Source organism: Lissotriton vulgaris, chromosome 3_1 (genome assembly GCF_964263255.1).
Source record: "Lissotriton vulgaris chromosome 3_1, aLisVul1.2, whole genome shotgun sequence".
Classification (NCBI taxonomy): domain Eukaryota; kingdom Metazoa; phylum Chordata; class Amphibia; order Caudata; family Salamandridae; genus Lissotriton; species Lissotriton vulgaris.
Genome location: NC_141689.1, coordinates 252,295,737 through 252,316,273, shown reverse-complemented (window position 1 = coordinate 252,316,273; position 20,537 = coordinate 252,295,737). Strand labels below are relative to the sequence as shown.

General features: G+C 45.3%; 1 protein-coding gene across 1 annotated transcript in view; it reads left to right on the top strand.

The window, feature by feature from the left end:
• MYO5B (myosin VB) overlaps window positions 1-19,912 on the top strand; it is a 1,009,160-nt gene extending 989,248 nt beyond the window's left edge. Inside the window, exons 36-39 of the mRNA XM_086960377.1 lie at window positions 3,734-4,019; window positions 9,071-9,245; window positions 13,577-13,657; window positions 19,414-19,912. Of these exons, the coding sequence (XP_086816503.1) occupies window positions 3,734-4,019; window positions 9,071-9,245; window positions 13,577-13,657; window positions 19,414-19,566 (695 nt within the window). The 3' untranslated portion in view covers window positions 19,567-19,912. The remainder of the gene's footprint in view (window positions 1-3,733; window positions 4,020-9,070; window positions 9,246-13,576; window positions 13,658-19,413) is intronic.
• The last annotated feature ends 625 nt before the right edge of the window (window positions 19,913-20,537 follow it).

Sequence of the window (20,537 nt, the reverse complement as noted above, 5' to 3'; positions counted from 1 at the left end):
CTGTTTGTGCGCATCTCCACTGTGCTCCCCCCTCCGCCTCCATTTTGTCTGATTGTTGTTTTGGTCATCTGTAGCCCGCCCCGCCTCCCAGCTGAGACGCCCTCGCCCCTCCCCTTCCACCATCCATATATGACAGCTGTTCCCGCGCGCAGCGTTCATGCGCAGCGACCGCGCCCAACCCGCGCCGAAGGTGCGCCAAAGGTAAGCCCGTCTACGCCCGTCCGCGCCTGGACCGCGCCCAGCGCCAGACCCCCTGGCCCCGTCCCTCCCAGCCCCCCCGCATTACCTACGATGCCGCAACCCTCCTAGCCCTTAACCCCGGTCGCGCTCCCAACTGCGTCCAAGCCGCCCCTGGACAAACCCATGGACCTTTCTCCTGCTTCTCCTGCAAATTCTGCGGCACCGACAACATCCCCGCTGCGACCACACCACAGATTCCCGACCCCAACCACCTACAATGCATCCTTCTCAACACCCGATCAGTCCACAGGCACGCCATTGACCTATGGAACCTACTAGACACCATTTCTCCGGACGTCGCCTTCCTTACGTAAACATGGATGAATGCTTCCTCCGCACCAGACATCACCATTGCCATCCCTGAAGAATATAAGATCACACGCAGGGACCGCACCAGCCACACAGGAGGAGGAATCGCTATCGTCCATAAGAAATCAATCCGCATCTCAACCAGCTCTGACGCCAACCTCGCTAACTCTGAACACCTTCACTTCCAGATCCACATCGACCCCAAGACCACACTCAGAGGCACCCTCCTCTACAGACCACCAGGTCCCCGCGCAAAATTCAGTGAAGACATCACGGACTTCATCACCCCACACGCGCTCCCCTCCAAAGACTACATCCTTCTGGGAGACCTCAACTTTCACCTCGAAAAGATCAGCGACCGCAACACCGCCACCCTCGTGGACAACCTCGCCAACCTCGGACTTAAACAACTAGTCACTTCCCCCACCCACATCGCAGGTCACACACTCGACCCCATCTTCACATCCAGCAACCATGTCTCCTTCAGCCACATTACGGACCTCCTCTGGACTGACCACAGCTGCGTTCACTTCACTTACAACAAACCAAAACCCAGCATCCACCTCCAACCTACCCTGCAAAGGAACTGGAACAAAATCACCACGGACCAAATCTCCGCATCGCTCCTCCAACACACCCCAGCCCCCTCTTCCAATGCTAACGAAGCCGCCGCTAACCTCACCCTATGGTTATCCAACACCGCTGACACCTTAGCACCACTGAAAAAACGTCAAAACAAACCTGGCAGCAAGAAGGCCTCATGGTTCAACGATGATCTCAAGAAGTCCAAGAAACTCTGCCGCTCCCTTGAAAAGGCCTGGAAAAAAGACCCAACCACCAGCACCAAGGACGCCTTCAAAAACGCCACCCGCACTCACCACCAACTAATCCGAAAAGCCAAGAAAACAGCATTCAAGGATCGACTCGACAACAACGCTCACAACAGCAAGGAACTTTTCAACATCGTCAAGGAATTTTCCAATCCCTCGGCCAACTCCAACGACATCACCCCCTCTCAAACCCCCTGCGACTCCCTAGCCTCATTTTTCCACAACAAGATTGCAGACATCCACAACAGCTTTGACAACCAACCCGGAAACCAACCCACCCTACCATCTGCTGATCATCTTCCCCCCGTGAACACCCTTAACGACTGGAACCCAATCTCCACTGAGAACACCATCCGCCTGATGAACTCCATCCACTCAGGATCCCCCACAGACCCATGTCCTCACCACATCTTCAACAAAGCAGACTCCGTCATAGCACCGCACCTCCGAGACGTCATCAACTGCTCCTTCAACTCCGCCACCTTCCCAGAAGACTGGAAACACGCTGAACTCACCGCCCTTCTAAAAAAAACCACAGCGGACCCCACCGAACTCAAAAATTACCGCCCCATCTCGCTTCTCCCATTCCCGGCCAAAGTCATCGAGAAAGCTGTCAACAACCAGCTCGCCGCCTTCCTCGAAGCCAACAAATCCCTCGACCCCTCACAATCTGGCTTTCGAGCAAAACACAGCACTGAGACCGCCCTCATCGCAGCAACAGACGACATTCGTACTCTACTGGACAATGGAGACACAGTCGCCCTCATCCTCCTCGACCTCCCTGCAGCATTCGACACAGTCTGCCATAGCACCCTTCTACAGCGCCTCAGAAACATCGGAATCCAAGGAAAATCACTTGAATGGATCACCTCGTTCCTCACCGGAAGAACCCAGAGAGTCCGCCTCCCACCATTCAAGTCCGAGGCCTCTGAAGTCATCTGCGGCGTACCACAAGGATCCTCACTCAGTCCCACCCTCTTCAACGTATACATGAGCCCCCTCGCGGCCATCGCACGCCAACACAACCTCAACATCATCTCGTACGCGGATGACACTCAACTGATCCTTTCCCTCACCAATGACCCCAGCACCGCCAAAACCAACCTACACGAAGGAATGAAAGAAGTTGCCGAATGGATGAAACAAAGCCGTCTGAAACTGAACTCAGACAAAACAGAAGTCCTCATCTTAGGTACATCCCCCTCTGCATGGGATGACTCCTGGTGGCCGGAAGCCCTCGGAAAAGCACCCATCCCGACTGACCACGCACGGAACCTAGGCGTCATCCTGGATTCTTCACTCTCAATGAACAGACAAGTCAGCGCCGTATCCTCTTCCTGCTTCAACATTCTTCGCATGCTCAGAAAAACATTTCGCTGGATCCCCTCCGAAACAAGGAAAATAGTCACCCACGCTCTGGTCACGAGCCGACTGGACTACGGAAACACCCTCTACGCAGGTACTACCGCAAAACTCCAGAAGAAACTCCAACGAATCCAAAACGCCTCAGCCAGACTCATACTAGACATCCCACGCAACGATCACATCTCTGGTCACCTTAAAGACCTCCACTGGCTACCCGTCAATAAGAGGATCACTTTCCGACTGCTTACCCACGCACACAAATCACTCTACGACATCGGTCCAGAATGCCTCAACTCACGACTGTCCTTCTACACCCCCTCCCGCCAACTACGTTCTTCCAGCCAAGCCCTCGCCACTGTACCTCGCATCAACAAGACCACCATGGGAGGCAGATCCTTTTCATACCTGGCTGCTAAAACATGGAACTCTCTCCCCGCTTACCTTCGCCTTACCCAGAACCACCTAGCATTCAGAAAGCAACTTAAAACGTGGATATTTGACAAGTAATTCTCCTCCCCTTCCTAAGCGCCTTGAAACCCTCCGGGTATGTAGTGCGCTATATAAATCCTTTGACTTGACTTGACTTGCCCCTCCTGTTGCCATGCAGGGTAAGCTGTCAGTAAGTGGCAGAGTGCTCTCTGCTACTAGCTATCAACTGCCCTCTGCAGTCAGGAACTGCTCCATGCCACCCACAGGACAACAATTTCAGTGATTTGCATTTCAGTGATTCGCACTCGTGTGCTGCAAAGTGGTACTTTTCATTGACCCTACTGGCTTTGCACATACACTGTACTTTTATGAATGGCAGCCTAAAATGCCTTTCCCATTGCAAAATGCTAATAACATTAACGTTCAGGTTGTGCTTTCAGTGTGTCTTTATAGATGTTTTACTGTTTCAGCTGCATTCATGTTTTTAAGTAAATGGCTCTGTGGAGTGCAGTGAAGGGATATAACCAATGCTCCGCCCTTATAGCTGTTTGGTTTTGCAGTGTCGGCCATGTTGGAGAATGAGAGCATTCAGGGTCTATCCGGGGTGAGGCCTACGGGCTACAGGAAGCGGTCGTCCAGCATGGTAGACGGGGACCACTCTTACAGCCTTGAAGCAGTCATCAGGCAGCTGAACCTGTTCAACAGTATCATGTGCGACCACGGCTTGGACCCGGAGATCATCCAGCAGGTCTTCAAGCAGCTCTTCTACATGATGAATGCAGTGGCGCTCAACAACCTCCTGCTGAGGAAGGACGTATGCTCCTGGAGTACGGGCATGCAGCTCAGGTGCTGTATTTAGTTCATGTGTTTCAAAACTCGTTTAACAACTCACTTCTTTTACAGCCATTCTGCAAGATGAGTGATGCCACTCAAAACGTTGTCCTGCAAAGTCTTCTTTATTCCTAGGTAGATACAACCAACCAGCAGCACCTTACCGGGGCTCCCCTTCACTCAACCGCCACCCTCCGAATTCTCAATACCACGTTCCACGTTCCACATTCCACCTCAGACCCATTAACATAGAAGAAATAAACACCACACTTTCTTAAACATTTTCCAACACACTTCACCATTAAAAATGTCAAAACACCACCATTTAGTAAAAAATCTATATAGAAATATCATCTACCATATTTAAAATGAACCAATTTTAAATAAAGCTTATTTATCCATATTCCGAATTACTTTTACTGAATGGCTGTTTCCCATACTCAGTTTTGTTGGCTAACTGTGTAGTGTAACTACAATTTGCCTCAAAATCTGTCAAATAATTCCTTTCTCTGCCATGCATATATGTGTGTATCCAGTGGCGGATAGTAATTTTAGCAGGGAAGTGGTGTAACCGATACAGACACACTCATGCACAACCATGCACTCACACATCCATTTGCAACACTCACTTCTCAATATTTATACACACACGCATACACAAAACGAATATGGCTCATTACATCATGTCCACTTTGGTATTGTCTAAGGTGGAATATTGCAATGGCCTACTGTTGAACGCGCAGGAGCAAGTTTTGAACAAATTACAGCTTGGATTACGCAAGGATTCTAACCGGCACACCGAAGTATTCATCTATTTCTCCCATCATTCGTCAACTACATTGGTTGCTGGTTAGAAGCCGTACGAAGTTTAAGGCCTTGTGTATCACATATAAGGCATTGAACAACATTGGACCAGAATTCTTTAAAAAGGCCATTTGTGTTTACACACCTAGTCGAACACTACGTTCATCTGCAGCCCAACAGCTTCAAATCCCACGCACAAAAAAAGCCACATGGGGAGACAAACGCTTTGTGGTTGCCGCTTCTAAATTGTGGAACCTGCTCCCTCCCTACATCAAACTTAGCCCATCACTGCTAACATTCCGAAAGCATCTTAAAACCTGGCTTTTTAATCAGTAAACTCCCAATAGGAACCCCTTTGCAATCTGTAAGCTCTAGCGCCGGGACACCGGAAGGTATTTGTGCGCTATAGAAATTTTATAAATAAATAAATACATCGCGTGCTTGTACAACACGGTTGCTACAACGGCAGCGTTGTTAGTACGTGATGCATTTACATCGCAAGTCATTACAACGACTTGCACTAGGGGGGCCCTGGACTTAGGAATATTATTAATAACTATTCCTACTCCAGTTTGCGCAACAGTAGGGAAGGTGTTGGAATTCATTTCCAATACCTCAATGCCCCCTAGTGCAAGTTGCTGTAATGACTTGCGATGTAAATGCATGGCGTACTAACAACGTGTTCGTTGTAACGACCGCGTTATAATAGTAGCGCGATGTATTGACCGCTTTGTAAATGCTGTTTCCCCAGTAAAAAAAAACATTTATCTGCAGCAGCGCTGCCTCAGAGGTCTCAGGAGAGCTGGGACTGTGAGAGGAGGCCACTCTGTGGCAAGGTGTCAGTGACTGACACTCGGCCCTGGCACTTCTGGGCTAAAAACTGAAACGCCAAGGTCTGAGGGGGTAGGGAGAGGGCCTGGAGGTGCTTTGCCAGGCTGAAGAGGTCACACCCACACACGCTGTGACATCTTCAGCCTGGCAGAAGTTCAGGCACCCAGGAGCCTGCATGTTTAGCTCCCGGCTGCGTGACCTGAAAAGTAGTGTGTTTGTCAGGTTGACCTTTGCTCTGCCTGACAGACACTCTCTTTGTTGCGCAAAAGGTGGTGTTTGGACGGGCCGCAGCTGGGTGCACCATAGAAGGAACACCATTTTGGCACATATGCACAACCTCACCTGTTCTATTTTTCCATCAATGTGGATCTTAACCTTCTTGTCTCATGCTTAACAATCTCCCTCCCCCCTCTTCTTCTTCTTCAGCTCAGAGTATAGCATTGCATCTACACTCTAGTTTTAAGCCTTCTGTGAACTGTCATCAACTGCAGGTGTTGTCTCACATAATCTGAGTATCTTGTTTAGGGTACTAAGCATGCCTGTATTCACTAAAATCACTAAGAGGTTCTTGATAACATGCAAAGTAAGGGTGTGCAGATCACACAGAGACATTTATTCTCATAACTAAGTAAGAGAGCAAGGCATCCTTCTTAGAGACTATTCTGTGTGGATATCACCCGTACTGGCCTACACAAGTGATGCGAGTAAACACTGCCAAGGTTCATGTCAGAGTCTTCTTCTAGACACAGTAGGTCTTTTGCCCGTAGAGGTTGTGTAAGTCTCCCACTCTGGTCAAGTGGAAAGTGAGCAAATGTCACTTTGTACTGAATGAATGAATTAAGCGAAATGTATAGGGCGCAAACTTAGCCCAAGGGCATCAAGGCTCCAGGCAAAGCAAAATCGAAACCAACAAGTCTCCAAAGGTTACCGGGTCCAGGGCTTAGAAGTAGGCCTCTCGGAACAGCCATGTTTTTAGCTCCTTGCGAAATAAGAGCAACAATGGTTGTCCCACCAGATCGGGTGGAAGGGAGTTCCACAATTTAGGAACCAAAGAGGAAAAAGCCTTCCCTCCCCACCTGGCCTTGACGAATCTGGGCACTTGAAGAAGATTTTTAGAGGAGGACCTAAGTGCTCTAATGGGGGCATCGGGAACAAGAAGGGACCTAATGCCCTCTGACCCAGCGCCATAGATGGCCCCATGGGCTAAGCAAAGAAGCTTAAAAGAGATCCTGGCCTGAATGGGCAGCCAGTGAAGATCTTTCCTGGCCATGGACACTGAGGAGAGCCTGGGAAGGTTAAGCACCAGCCTGGCCGCCGCATTCTGAACCATCTGTAAGCGGTGGATCGAACTCTTGTTCATGCCCGCATACAGCGCATTACAGTAGTCCAGCCTCGATGATACTAATGCTACCGTAGCCCGCTTTCTCGCATCGAGGGAGAGTTATGACCCTATCTTTTTCAGGATCCTAATGATCCCGCAGCATATTGACACGGTCCTACTGACCTGAAGATCGAATGAGAGGGAGGTGTCAATCAGGACCCCTAGATTCCTGGCCAAAGAAGAAGGAAGGGGACAATCCCCAAGGGAGTCCGGCAACCAATCTTTAGACCAGATGTCATGGCCACCCCCAAAGATCAAAACTTCGGTCTTTTCTCCATTTAGTTTCAAGAAGTTTTGCACCATCCCGCGGGAAACTGCCTCCATACAGGTTTTAAAATTGAGGCCAGAGTCCTTCACCGACTGGGTAAGGGAGACCATGGCAAGTGGGGCCACATAGATATTGAAGAGGGTGGGACTTAAAGAAGATCCCTGAGGGACCCCACATTGCACCGGGGTGGAGGGTGACAGGAAATCACCCAGTTTAACTCTCTGCTCCCTATGATGGAGGAAGGAAGCTAGGAGTCTGAGGTCAGGGCCCCCGACCCCCATCTCTCCAAGCCTGGCAACCAGGATGGAGGGGGACAGGGTGTCGAAGATCGAGTAAGACCAGCAGGGTGATCTGGCCCCTGTCAACCTTTGAGCGGATTTTATTTATCACCACAGTCAAAGCTGATTCAGTACTGTGGGCCCTCCGAAAGCCATGCTGTGAGACATCCAATAATTTTGAGTCATCCAGAAAGGTGGTAAGATGTTGGTTGAGGTGGACTTTGAGTATTTTCGCAGGGGCAGGAAGCAGGGAGATGGGTCGGAAGTTTTTTAAGACCCCAGGGTCCAGTGAGACTTTCTTCAAGAGGGGCTCAACCACTGCCAGTTTCCAAGGAGGGGAAAAAATCCCCTCCGTAATGGCCAGGTTAAGCACCTCTAGAAGAGGGGGCAGAATCGCCTCCCTGCAGCTCTTCAGGATTTTCAGAGGGCAGGGGTCTAAAGGAGAACCCGATTTGATCTTATCTAGAAGCGGATTTAACTCTTCCAGGGTGAGGAGGGGAAAGGTGAGAAGGCGGGGCCTGAGATCAGCAGAGAAGGGCACTACCATAGTCGGTGAAGGGGGAAAAGAGATGTCTGACCCCTGATTAAGTCCCTGATTCAGGATCTCCAGTGAGCTGTAAATGTCAGCGATACTGGTGACTTGAGAGACAAGCACTAAGTGTTATAGATTGGCTCTTCCTGAGGTCAGTGTCTCTCACAAGAACACGCTGATAGGGCAGCCTATCGCAACTCCTCCTCTGCTCCCAGCGTTAGACCCTGCTCCTGCCCTCTGACATTGTGGTAATTGAGAGATGTGATCACCTGTAAGTGAGCTATGGGCCTTTCTCTAAAAAGAAATGCAAGAGGTCTTTCTTCACTAGTGTTTGATCTCATCTCCTGTTCACGCCACTTCGTAAATTACGATAGCCTCAAGATAATTCGTAGGCACAGAAACGCACCAGGGGCTCCCTGCCATTCCAGTTCTTGCGGGTACTGGAGTTACCACCAGTCTCCAGGTGCGACCGCAAGCCTCCATAGAGCAACTGATGAATCCAGCAGTCCTTCTTCTCAGAACCAAGTCTCTTTTGGATTTTCCCTTAGCTATTGCCCTCTGACCTAAGGTAGACTCCGTGACAGACAACACAGACTGGTCTGACCCATCACACCAAAAGCAGCTCTGATCAACCAACAGGTACTGGATCTGCTCTGGACTCTTCCAACTGCCCCATCGAATCAATAATCGTCTTGTGAATCCACCTTTGAGGCTTTTTCCCAACACAAAGCTGTACTTTGGGGATCTGGTGACCAGGTAATTGAGACCAAGTCATCCGCCCAGTCAGGTGCTACGATGCAGCCACGGCCAATATTTTGCAATGAAAAACAAGAATTATGACCATTGACAAAGTACCCCACTTGTTCAACGTATTCTACATAATCTTTTTCTGTTTTACCAATCACATGGTAGTTGTTATGTGACCAGTTCAGGAGTGTTCTTTGAAAGTACCTTTTATTTCTCCCAATCTAGGTTTAATATAAGCCAACTGGAGGAGTGGTTGCGTGGAAAGAACTTGCACCAGAGCGGAGCTGTGCAGACCATGGAACCTCTAATCCAAGCTGCGCAGCTCCTTCAGCTGAAGAAGAAAACAACTGAGGATGCAGAGGCTATTTGTTCACTGTGTACTGTGCTAACCACCCAACAGGTAAATAGGCCTGAATAATGATTGCCTAACACTGATACACAGACAGTGCATGACTGCATTGTTATTGTATTTTGATATATCCATCACTGTATAGTCGCTTAAAACAATACGACTTCTTGTCTTTCCCAATGAAACTGTTTTTGTGCCTTTGCTTTTTGTTTAGTCAATGTTGTACTTCACAACTTAATCAACTTAGTGCGTTGTTGTAGGGTCTCAGGGTCAGGTCTACAATTGATGTCATTCATTTTTATATCCCTGCTTCTGATGGATCAATCTAACAGCAGATTCCTTCACTTGCGAACCTCCAAAGTTGCCAGACTGGATCTGGACACTCTTCCAAACGTACCTGTGCTCCAACAAGAGGTTCCTTCTGCTTCTGTTGCAGTGCCTAATTGCCTCCATACACAATGACAGGGAGTTGCATATAAGTGCCACCCCTGTACGTCCTTGCCTTTGGCACAAATCGAGAGCTTAGCTATTTCACTTGTTCAGCTCTTCTTTTACCAAACTGTGTTAAAAATATGTAGGGATGTTGCCCTCCAAGTCTACCTGCTTCAAACCATGGCAAGCGTCTTGGAAGCTAATGTCTTTCACGGACTGGGTCTGTTCAGTAGTAAATACTCCCTGATGCACCAGAATGCCATCAAGGGGTGCAAAGTTAAATTCTACATTGCTGAGCATAAGAAATATAGTCAGTCTCTTTCCAAGTCACAGGTCCTTTCCAGATCCTGTGCCTGTTCACCATCTTTTGGTAAGTTGAAGATGATGTTGAGAGACAAGTCGAAGAGAAGATACAAAATTTCCAAACAGGGATCTTCGCCTCCTTAACACTATCGCTCCAGGGAGAGGTCCCATAGTCAGCGCTTTAAAGGCCTGACATTGTCAATGTCCACCTCCGATTTGATTTCGGCCCTTGAACCAATGTACCCCATGGCCCCAGGAACATCAACCACTCCGCAGCAAGTCCATGCTGCAGCTCTTCAAGATGTTGTTTTCGGATCCCTTGGAGTGCCTTAGGATGTCACAGATCCACCAGGGCCTCCAGTTGCACTTCCTCTGCCAGGCCCTCTCTCTGCACTGACTGACCCTGTATCACTTTGGCTTGCTTCGCTCCTAGCTTCAGGCCACATCACAACTCCTCTGCTGCGGCCATGCCAGATTTGTCTTTGCCGACACCGCCCCAGCTCCAGAAGTGCTGGGATCAGATTCCGTTCAAATGTGGAACCAACGTTCGTTGGTTGTGCCCCATGTTGCGCTATACCATACACAAAGATCAACCTTAATATGAGGAAGCTCTTCCTGTCACCTTGCCTTGCAGGCAGTATTTCAGGAGCATGCAGGCCCTTTGGCTTGGACTGTGATGCTCTTCTGAGTCTTGAACTTGTGTCCCACAATGAAGCAAATCACGAGGAAGCAGCCCATTTGCTCGTCCCTCATTACATTGATGTTGACTTATACCTGGGCATACGAAACACCCCTGCCTTGGACACTTCACCTGAGATAGAACTGAAATTGCCTTGAGGGCCCCTAAGGAATGGAATGTTTTTTTTGTAGCGGGGCTACATACAGCTACAGACAGCATAAATTTGCAAATAATTATGATGAATAATAATACCAATCTTCTGAAAGAAATCTTGCTGCTCAGCCCCTCTGCTATTTAGTGAAGCCTTCACTGAGACCCTTATGGCAGCAATGTCCCAGTCTATTTTGACCCCACCGATTGCTAGTTTGTGCAGACCTGCTATAGGGATAAAGAAACTTACTCCAAAAAGCCTTATAGCTACGTCCTCCATGAGCAAAGTCAATGCAAATCCTTTTCCTACTGCTCCACCGGACAGAGAATCAAAGACAGATTGCGCGTGCTCCAGAGGCAGGGGCTGTGGCGGAAGAGGTCACCAATGGCAGTCATCCTTCTAGCCTAGCGCTGCTACTGCTGCCAAACCCCTTTAGTATCTGCTTCATCAACCGTTTGGGGCCAGTAGGGGCCAAATCCAGCATTACTTACCCCACTGCCACTCTGCCACATCAAATCAATGGGTGCTTCAATTTACTTGGTGGACATTACTATCTGTGCACCCCAATACTCCATATTTCTGTGTATCATTGCGCTGGTGCTGAAATTGTGTGCCAACGGGGTGACCAAGCACAGCTCATTCTGGTGGTTCTAGATTGGTCTAAGAATGTTTAGTGTTCAGAACTGCTAACTCTCAGCATCCACCTGCCTCTTCAGCTTCCTCTTTGGGCAGATCTGCTGTCCAATCAACAGGGTAGGATGCTGCATCCAATCCTTCAAAATCTACCCAACCATGCATGGAGCATCACTGGACCTGGCAGAGAGGCTTGGATCTGCCATCGCAAGTGGAGGATATGATTTTAGCTGCTCATCTCTTTTCCCAAAAACCTATTTACTTGAGCTATTGGTCAAATGTTAAACACCCAGGGCCTGATTGACAAAGGTGAACTTATACTTTTGTGTAAGTTTACAATTGAATTTTACTACTAGTATGTTGACGATTACGGAGTCTCCACACATAAACAGGTAACACTGTCATATCTTTTTATGTTGGGAGACTCCACAGCCATAAAGATACCAATTGTCTAATGCCTTTGTGTATAGCAAACAATCAGGTCCCTAGTGTGAGGAGAAGGAGGTTTACCGTTTGAAGCTGAGTTCTCTGATGTCCTTTTGTTCATACTATCTGCAGCCTGGCAGAGCTCTGCAGTGAGCACTGTTAACGTTTGCTTGTCAGTCCTTTTGGCCCTTCCTTGTTTTTCTGATCAGATCACTTTATTCAAATCACTTGTTGTGATGCATTTCTTAAAAGGGCTTTCACACGTTTACCCCTATTCCTTTTATTATGCTGCTCCTTACAATCCTATTCATAGATGTACTTTAGACTTTTAACTCTGAACACTGAGTTCCTTTTGCAGGCGCTTCTTCACATTGCATCGATGTAAAATAGGCTTTTGCGTGATCGATGTCAAAATTGCCTTTACCGTGGTCGGTCAGTTTAAATTTCACAGCAAAGTCATACCACCACTACTATGATATAATTACTAGGGACATGTTCATGCAAAATTGCACCAAACTGGTTTTGTCCCCTGATTCTTATCTGGCTTGCTATCTGCCTCTGAACCTTGTGAACACATGTAGTAGTACCAAGGCAAGGTATCAGAAAGATTTATGACAAAGCTTGCATTTTATGTTAAAGGTTCACCGGATGATTCACAGCGGTCCTTGGGCCTGATGTACAAAGCAATGTTATGGTTGCAAAGGTTGAATATGACCCTTCGCAACTGCAAAATGACATTTTTAAATGTACAAGTTCCAAATTGCGGTCCTGTAACACGTTACTGAATTGGTATTTGGAAGGTCTGTGTAAATGGAGTCCCTTCCTAATACTGATTCCTTAAGTCGTATTAAGGTTTTGCAGTCAAAATCTGGTTGCAAAACATTAATATTTTACCACCAAGTCAAAAGGAGGTGGTAACCATCCGCTAACTGGAATAGGTCCCCAATGAATTTGGACAGAAGCATTTTTAGGAGCAGAAGTGGTCCCTGGGACCACTACTTATTCCTAAAAAAAATTTGTAAACTGTTTCATTTTTTAGTTAAACGCATCATGTTTTTCTTTTACAGAAACATGCTGAATTTAGAAAAAAAGTTTATTTTATTTAAAAGCAAACACAGACATTGTGACCTGCTGACCCCAGCAAGCCACTGAGCCTATCGTATTGGGTTGCAATTTGCGACCTACCTCATGTATATTAATGAGATGTGAACCAGCCTATTAATACATAGGTTGGTTTGCAAAATACCAATGCGTTTGTTAGAAGTTGATGTCGAAATAAGAAATCTTACATTGCAAATTGTTATTATTCTGCTTCCTGTTTCAATTAAAAGGATTTATTGATTTTTATTCTTGTAAAGTGGGAATGTGGATATTCTAGGGCAAATAGTTGTTTGTCATGAATGCAAAACTCCTCTGTGAAAGGCAGGAGTAAGTGTTTTTTCATGGCGTGAAAGAGAGGAAGCGCCCCATATCATATCAAGGTGTAGAGGAAGGAGTTTTTCACAGGTACAATGTTTTTCATTGTAGAGGAAATTACTTAGAGAGACTGTGTATTAGAGTACTGTTGGATTTCTCCCACTGTTGTAGATTTCCAAGTAAACCTCAGAAATTCTTTGTGGAAATATACTCCAAATGTAGAAGTCCCCCTACAGGAGTAGGTTTCCGCCTTTGACAAACTGGCTTTTGTGAATCAAGCCCCCTGTATAAAAGTTTTAAACTAAGGTGCCAGATTCATTTTGTTGTCATTATTTCCCACAGATTGTAAAGATACTTAATCTCTACACGCCGCTAAACGAGTTTGAAGAACGAGTGACAGTCGCCTTCATAAGAAATATTCAGGTGAGTTTCATATAGATTAAGGAAAGGAGAAAATATGGATATATTTAGTTTAAAAAACTGTAGGCTTTATGTAAGCCCTAATTTTGAATATTATGTGCTCAACTTTTCTATATTTTGTCAAATGTTAACATATACCTCCTGTTTACACTAGGCCGCTGGAATTTGTAGTTCATTCATATTTAGGATTTACCAAGCCGCTTACCCAGTCGTCTCTGTATGAACACAGTAGAATTACTTGTTTAATGTGTCGGATTTTGATAGATTATAACACTATTTACTTTTTTATTTCAACCTGCTAAGTTGTTATAGCCTCAATATAGTCAATATTTTTTGCAATGACTGTTATTACTTACACCAATTTAGCATCGGCCAGTTACAGATACATATTGTCCCTTTAAGAGATTAGGCTTTTACCTATGATTTTTGTAAATTTGCTAGATTTTGGGACTTCCAAAAGTCAAATAACCATTATATTGAAATAGTTGATTTTTTTCAGTAGACCTAACACTAAACATGAACCCTAAACTAAATGAAACTGTTTTACATATATGACTGAGATTTTAATCCTTTAACACCTTCGATGCTCATGACGAGCTCAGCTCGTCATGAGATACACCTCTCGTACACTCATGACGAGCTGAGCTCGTCATGAACAATGGGAATAAATCAGGGTCAGCACCAGGAGGGGAATACCATCAGCATTGATGGTGCTAATAACACCAACATGCAAGCCCATATGGCAGGACCAAAGCTGGACACTAACTATTTCTCATTTTTTGCGATCCTAACCTCACATCCACTTCTATTCTCTAAATTTACTACGGTCCCACCCCATATCGGGACCATACACTCTGAATCAACAGCTGATTCTTTGGCTGGCTGAACATCATCCTAGTGCCCCATATTCTTGCACCTAGCATAGCATGATAGATCTTTATTTTCAACTTCTTGCAATTGTATTCCATGGGGGCCATAAGGTGACATCTTGGTGCGATTTATAACAAATACATAATCCGGCAAACTGCCAGCAGGCAGACAATATGATGGTTCAGTGTTAGGATTAAGTCACCTTGTTTCTCCACATGATAAAAAAAATCCATGCATAGAAATCTCTTCTTTATTAACCACTGGGAAATAAGAAAAAGTTTGAAAAATGTTAACACCTTATTTGAAGACGTGATGCGGATTTCATCAGCACTAATGTTTAGTGCATGAATATAACCCCCCCAACTGGGAGGGTTTTTCAATACCCAGTAAGTGTTCACCACCTTCCTTCTCTTGGAAAAACCGAGTTCCCACTCCTAACCTCAAACTTAGAACTGGATAATACCCACAATTACGTGTCAATTTTCCAAAATAGTAAATCTAATCAGTAGGCATCTTATTTTATTAATTAGAATCTGCCATTTGTGCCCACAGCTAGCATTGTATATGTACCTAATGAATTTGTGAGCACAGAAACTGTTGTCAGTGGAGCTGCGTGGGTACAGCGAGGGAGATACCACTTGATGACCGGGAGCTGCAGTTGCTGGCCAGTAACATAACTTACAGCCATTGTGGTGCACAACATGCTTCGGAGTACAGGGAGAAGCAGAAGAGGGTCTGAAATTGAAATCTTAAATCTTTAGTATAAGAGTGAGACTCATTCAAGTTGCCCTTGCCACAATACAAATGGTTAAAGTAGAAGGAAAAAGAAAGAAAAAGAGGGGAATACTTCCATCCTAGAGACAAAGGTGCAGCCTTGTTATGATCTGATCCCTTTTTGCAGTGATAGATTCAGCGTACTATCATTCGCAGTGTCCTTCCCTCGCTCCAGCCCCCACACCCAGACCGAATAGAGCCAGAGTATAGACTGACATGGAAACCTTGAATATGGCTCATCTGGCATATTATTTGTTGTCGAGTGAGTGGGCTGGGAGTGAGCTGAGTGGTGGTGGCACCTATCAAGAAGGACCCTCCTGGCTGATGCTATGAGTTGGGTGGCCTTTAACCGCATCGCTGCTGCGGTCATTTTTGCGCTGTGCGGCTGTTTTCGCAAAACCGCGTTACATGACGAGCTCAGCTAGTCATCCGCACACGCCACCCGTGGCTGATGACGAGCTGAGCTCGTCATCAGCAACGAAGGGGTTAAGCTGCTGCAATGCCTCAGAAGAATCATCAGAGGTGTTGGGTCACCAGCTATTGGAGAGGTGCCAAGATGGCTCTGACAGAGTGTAGTAAGCAGAGGAACATAAGCAGAGGAACAAATAGCACACAGTTGAAATGAAATGAAATGAAATGAAAATTAAATTAAATTAAATTAAATGAAAAGGGGATTGGTATAGCGCGGCTGCTACCCGAGGGCGTCCAAGCGCTGAGTAGAGGGCGTAGTACTCTGAGGGGACTGTTGGTGATTAGTTTCTAAAGAGGAAGGTTTTTAGCTCTTTGCGGAAGGACAAGAGGATCTGGTTGGAGGGCATGGGTTGAGGTGAGGTCAGTGAGGCCCAAGAGAAGCTAAGAGAAGGGCCAATATGCCAGAACAGATGCCCCCCCCCCCCAATTCTACCAACAAAAGGACCATATCAGGTGAGAAAAGCAAGCCAGCATTGGAGATTGGGGTACTCTTGGACTCTGGGCCGCGGCCCTGAAAGCGTAGGCAATGTATGCTTTTAGCAACAGACTGTCTCTGATTATACAGGAGAATCTTAGTGACCACGATTGGATTAGGGAGTTCATTTAAAGGGGCAATGATTAGGATTGCTGCAAGCCATAAGGGTGCAAACCTGGACCTCACAAAGTAGGAATTAGTTTACGCCAGCCTGTGCTCACCCTGGCAAAGTCAGAGCTAAACGCTGAAAGACATTTCGTCAGAGGTGATGGGAGGGTTGCACAATATACAAGATCAATATAAGGGAATCAGAAATCTTGAATATGTCTCTACCAGAGGACCGAGTAGAAGGCTTGAGAAACCTGGCACCTTTCCAGTGGGCACAGTACCCTGATTACAAGTGATGTAGTTAATTCTGTCCCGCGCGTAAACCATTGTTTATGCACAGGACAGAATTATGAGTTTGGTTACATTTAACACATCCAATAACTATTGGATGCATTAAATAACCCAACATTCGTTATATTTTGGCAGGTCAAACCGCTGAAATTAAACATGGGAACAAATACAGTGCGTTAAACACCATCATCTGCATGTTATTCACCATAAACTCATAATAAGTGTCATTTATTGTACCCAATAAATAACGGACCCGGTGGCCTTAACTTGTAATCACGTTCCTAAGTATCAGGGCATCAGGCTTACCATAAATGGGAGAAATGGTATAATGCAAATTACCCTCTCCTCAATCTAAAATCGCAGCACAGCCACCAAATGACAGACGTGGGTTACCTCTTGGATAGATCCCATTACCGTGTTAAAGAAGAATGTGCTCCCACCTGTGCTCCATCTGTTCCAAACCCTTGATAAATAGAAGTCAAAGTCCTTCTGGCTCCAAAGGAGGGAGGAGAGCGGGCTTGCCCTTACATATGAGCTAGTGTCAGGCTGCGTACTGGCACATAATGGTAGAATGGTCAGCCAGAGAAACAGGTAGGTGAGACGGCTGCTTATGGACCAAGCATTGTTGGAAAGAATTCCGTGGGATGTTCCATGACTTACAAAGAATATATGCACTCGTAACCTTCACCTATCAGAGATTATCAAGACCGCATTAAACGCATGGGGCCAATTTATACCAATAAAGGGCTCATCACTTTCCCACCACCATATATACTGCATAATTTCAACCCAGGTTTATCCCCAGCGATGGTGGGAGACTGATTTGTGGTTCTGCAAGATACTTTTGCAAAGAGATGTAATGAAACATATTTGGAAATTAAAAAAAAGTGTAAAAAAATATATATATAAGGTCAGTGAGTTGGATAGACTACAATACCAGCAGGATTGGCACTGGGTCTTAAAACCCACTTAACAAAAGAGCTGCGGCACAATCTCTTATACCATTAGAAGAATATATGAGATAATGTGAAGGCTCCAGGCGGCATCGTATCCTGCTTACATTCCATTTCAGGTGAGAGAAGGGTCGAACAACTCTGATACTGGAGCAGGAGACTTAGGCAAGAGAACTTGGAAGGGAAGTAGGGAAGGACAAATAGGAAAGCAGCTGGCAGTATATATCCAAGTGCCTCAAAAATGTCCTGCACATCTTCCAAACTAATGTTCAGTTGGTACCTTACCCGTCATCCCTTTAGTCAGATACGTCAAGACGCCAATGAGAAGTATTGGCGACGTGGCACTGAAGTAGGCACAACCCTACATATCTGGTGGGACTGTATCCACATACATATGTTTTGGAAATAAATCATTCTACCAAAGTTTTAGATGGACCTGTGGTGACAGATCTTGGGTTTACTTTACCAGGACTGTGTGCAGCACATTTGAGATATAGGAGCAGAGATCAGAGACTATTAATGTATCACATGAATGGGCGGCTAAATGGCTCATTGCAGGGCACTGTAAAAAAACTGAAGCGGCTCCTTGACAAATTTGACAAAATGGATACTCAGCCTCTGGCAAACTCTTATGCTGGCAAAGATAACTTATGATCTCCATCAACAATGGAGGCGCTCTGATCTGAAGGACTTTAGTTCCCAAACTGACAGAAATGAGTGAACCACGAGATTACCCCTGCCTTTTGGGACAGCTTCTGCATCATTGGGGGAAGACAGTATACCTCACACTGAAAATTTAAAGGGAGACAGAGGTGAAAACCAGAAGCATTATAGGACACGGTTGTGTTGGGGAGCTGTTATTTCGCCTCGGATAGAGGGTACTAATTCCCCGCCTTGTGGAAGTTGGCATTTACATTGGGACATTGTTTTGAACATTGTTTTTAATACACTTGGGCCCAGGTTTACTAAGGCTATTTGCCTGTGCAAAGTGGCAAATAGTATGTACTTTCCAGCGCAAAGAGCATTGTGTGCTTGGAAGGTGCCCTTTCCTCAACGCAAAAGGTATTTTGCTCTGCTTTGTGGCTCTTTGCATAAAGGGGGTGTCAGTGGGGTATAATGCTTGCATATATCAGCACAAACCTTTAGTTTTTGGTGCAAATGCCAATCTACTAAGATAGCTTGACCAGGCTTGCATCCAAAAAAAATTGTCCCTAGAAGCAGGTGCAAACAAAAGGAAATGTTTTCATTTCGCAAAACAATATAAAAAACATGCATTTAATGTGTGCTGAATTGAAACGCGCACATCCAGTGCAAAGCAAATTAGAAACGTTTTAATAATATATTCTGCTTTCTTTTCATGGAACTGTTATTTCATTAAAAGTCTTCCCTAGCACATCACTCATTGTGAAAATGTGGGCTGTTGGTGCACTTTCCCTACTTTCTGCACCGCTCGCACATCAAGCATTTTTATGTAGATTTTGAAGTGCCTAGAAGTGTGACAAAATATACATTTTCATTCCTGGAGAAAGCTGAAAACTACCTTTCTAGATAATGTATATGACTGCAGAAAATACAGAGGTCTAGTGAAATTTCCTGCCGCATAAATGACACCTCTGAGTGCAAAACTGACTTTGAGAACCAGCTTTGCCTGCAGAGAATATATCTGACTTGGGTGCTGAGAAAACTTTGAAAATATGGCCACAGTTTAAGGGAGAAAAGATTTCAGTGAGGTTGACTATTTTAATATTGGCAAGCAACAAATGTGTAAAACATGCAAATATCTATCATTGCTCAAAATTATTATTTTTTCTTTCTAGGCACATTTGCAAGAACGAAATGACCCTCCGAATCTGCTGTTAGACTTTAAGTACATGTTCCCTGTTCTGTTTCCGTTCAACCCTTCATCTATCACAATGGACTCTATTCACATCCCAGCATCTCTCAACCTGGACTTTTTGAATAAAGTATGAAGGTGCATCAGTTGTCAGATAAAATCTAAGAGAACCTGGTGCTTCAATATCCATCTGCATGTGGACCAAAATTGATTGTTCGAGGACCAGGAGAGAGTTAAAAATCAGTACTAAACTGTATTTTCCAGCTAAGCAAGGGACTGAGCTTATAACTGATTTTGTGTCTTACAGCTGAAGATAGGAAACACCCATTTGATATATTTTACCTAATAAACAATATGATATTGTATCTTAACTATTATTACAGAACTTGCTCTGCGGTTGAAAGATGACTATTTTGATGGTCACATTTCCTATGATGAACTTTCTGTACAGAATCCGAAGATATTAAAGAATTTGAACACTAGCTATATTTAGTAGGTTGTACTAACTAACTATAGCCATGTTCTTATAATTTATATTAACCCCGGAAGTATTGTTCCATTTATCCTTTACACTGTTCTTGTACATGGGGTGGAATTCTTGCTTTCAGGTGTGACTCACTACAAATGTGTACCACAAGGGCGGAAAGGTTGCATCCAGTGCTAGTGCTTCTTCTGTAAAACCTGGACTTGTGGACTTCGATGTTGGTAATATTTACCAGGGGCCCGTTAGATTATTGTGGTTCCTGGCTGGACACCCAGTTGATACTGCTGCATACCCTAATATATTTTACCGGGGTATACGTGTCTTAGATATCTTTTAATTCCTTGTCATATTACTTTAGGGTTCTGTCCAAATATTCTTTCTCATCTAGCTTAGAGTGGATAAGTAGAGGTGTTGTGTGGATCACGAATCAAGAAGCATTTTCAAGATCTGCTTTTAGAAGCCCCTGCAATGGGAAAAGTAGCAATTTTTTATTACCCAAAGAAACACACATGAATCTTTGTACAACACCCTACACATGCTACCTGCAGTGGATGCTTCATGCAATGCAAACTATACAGAACAAATAGTAGAGTGTGTGTCCGCTTCAAACTGCGTTGTAATAG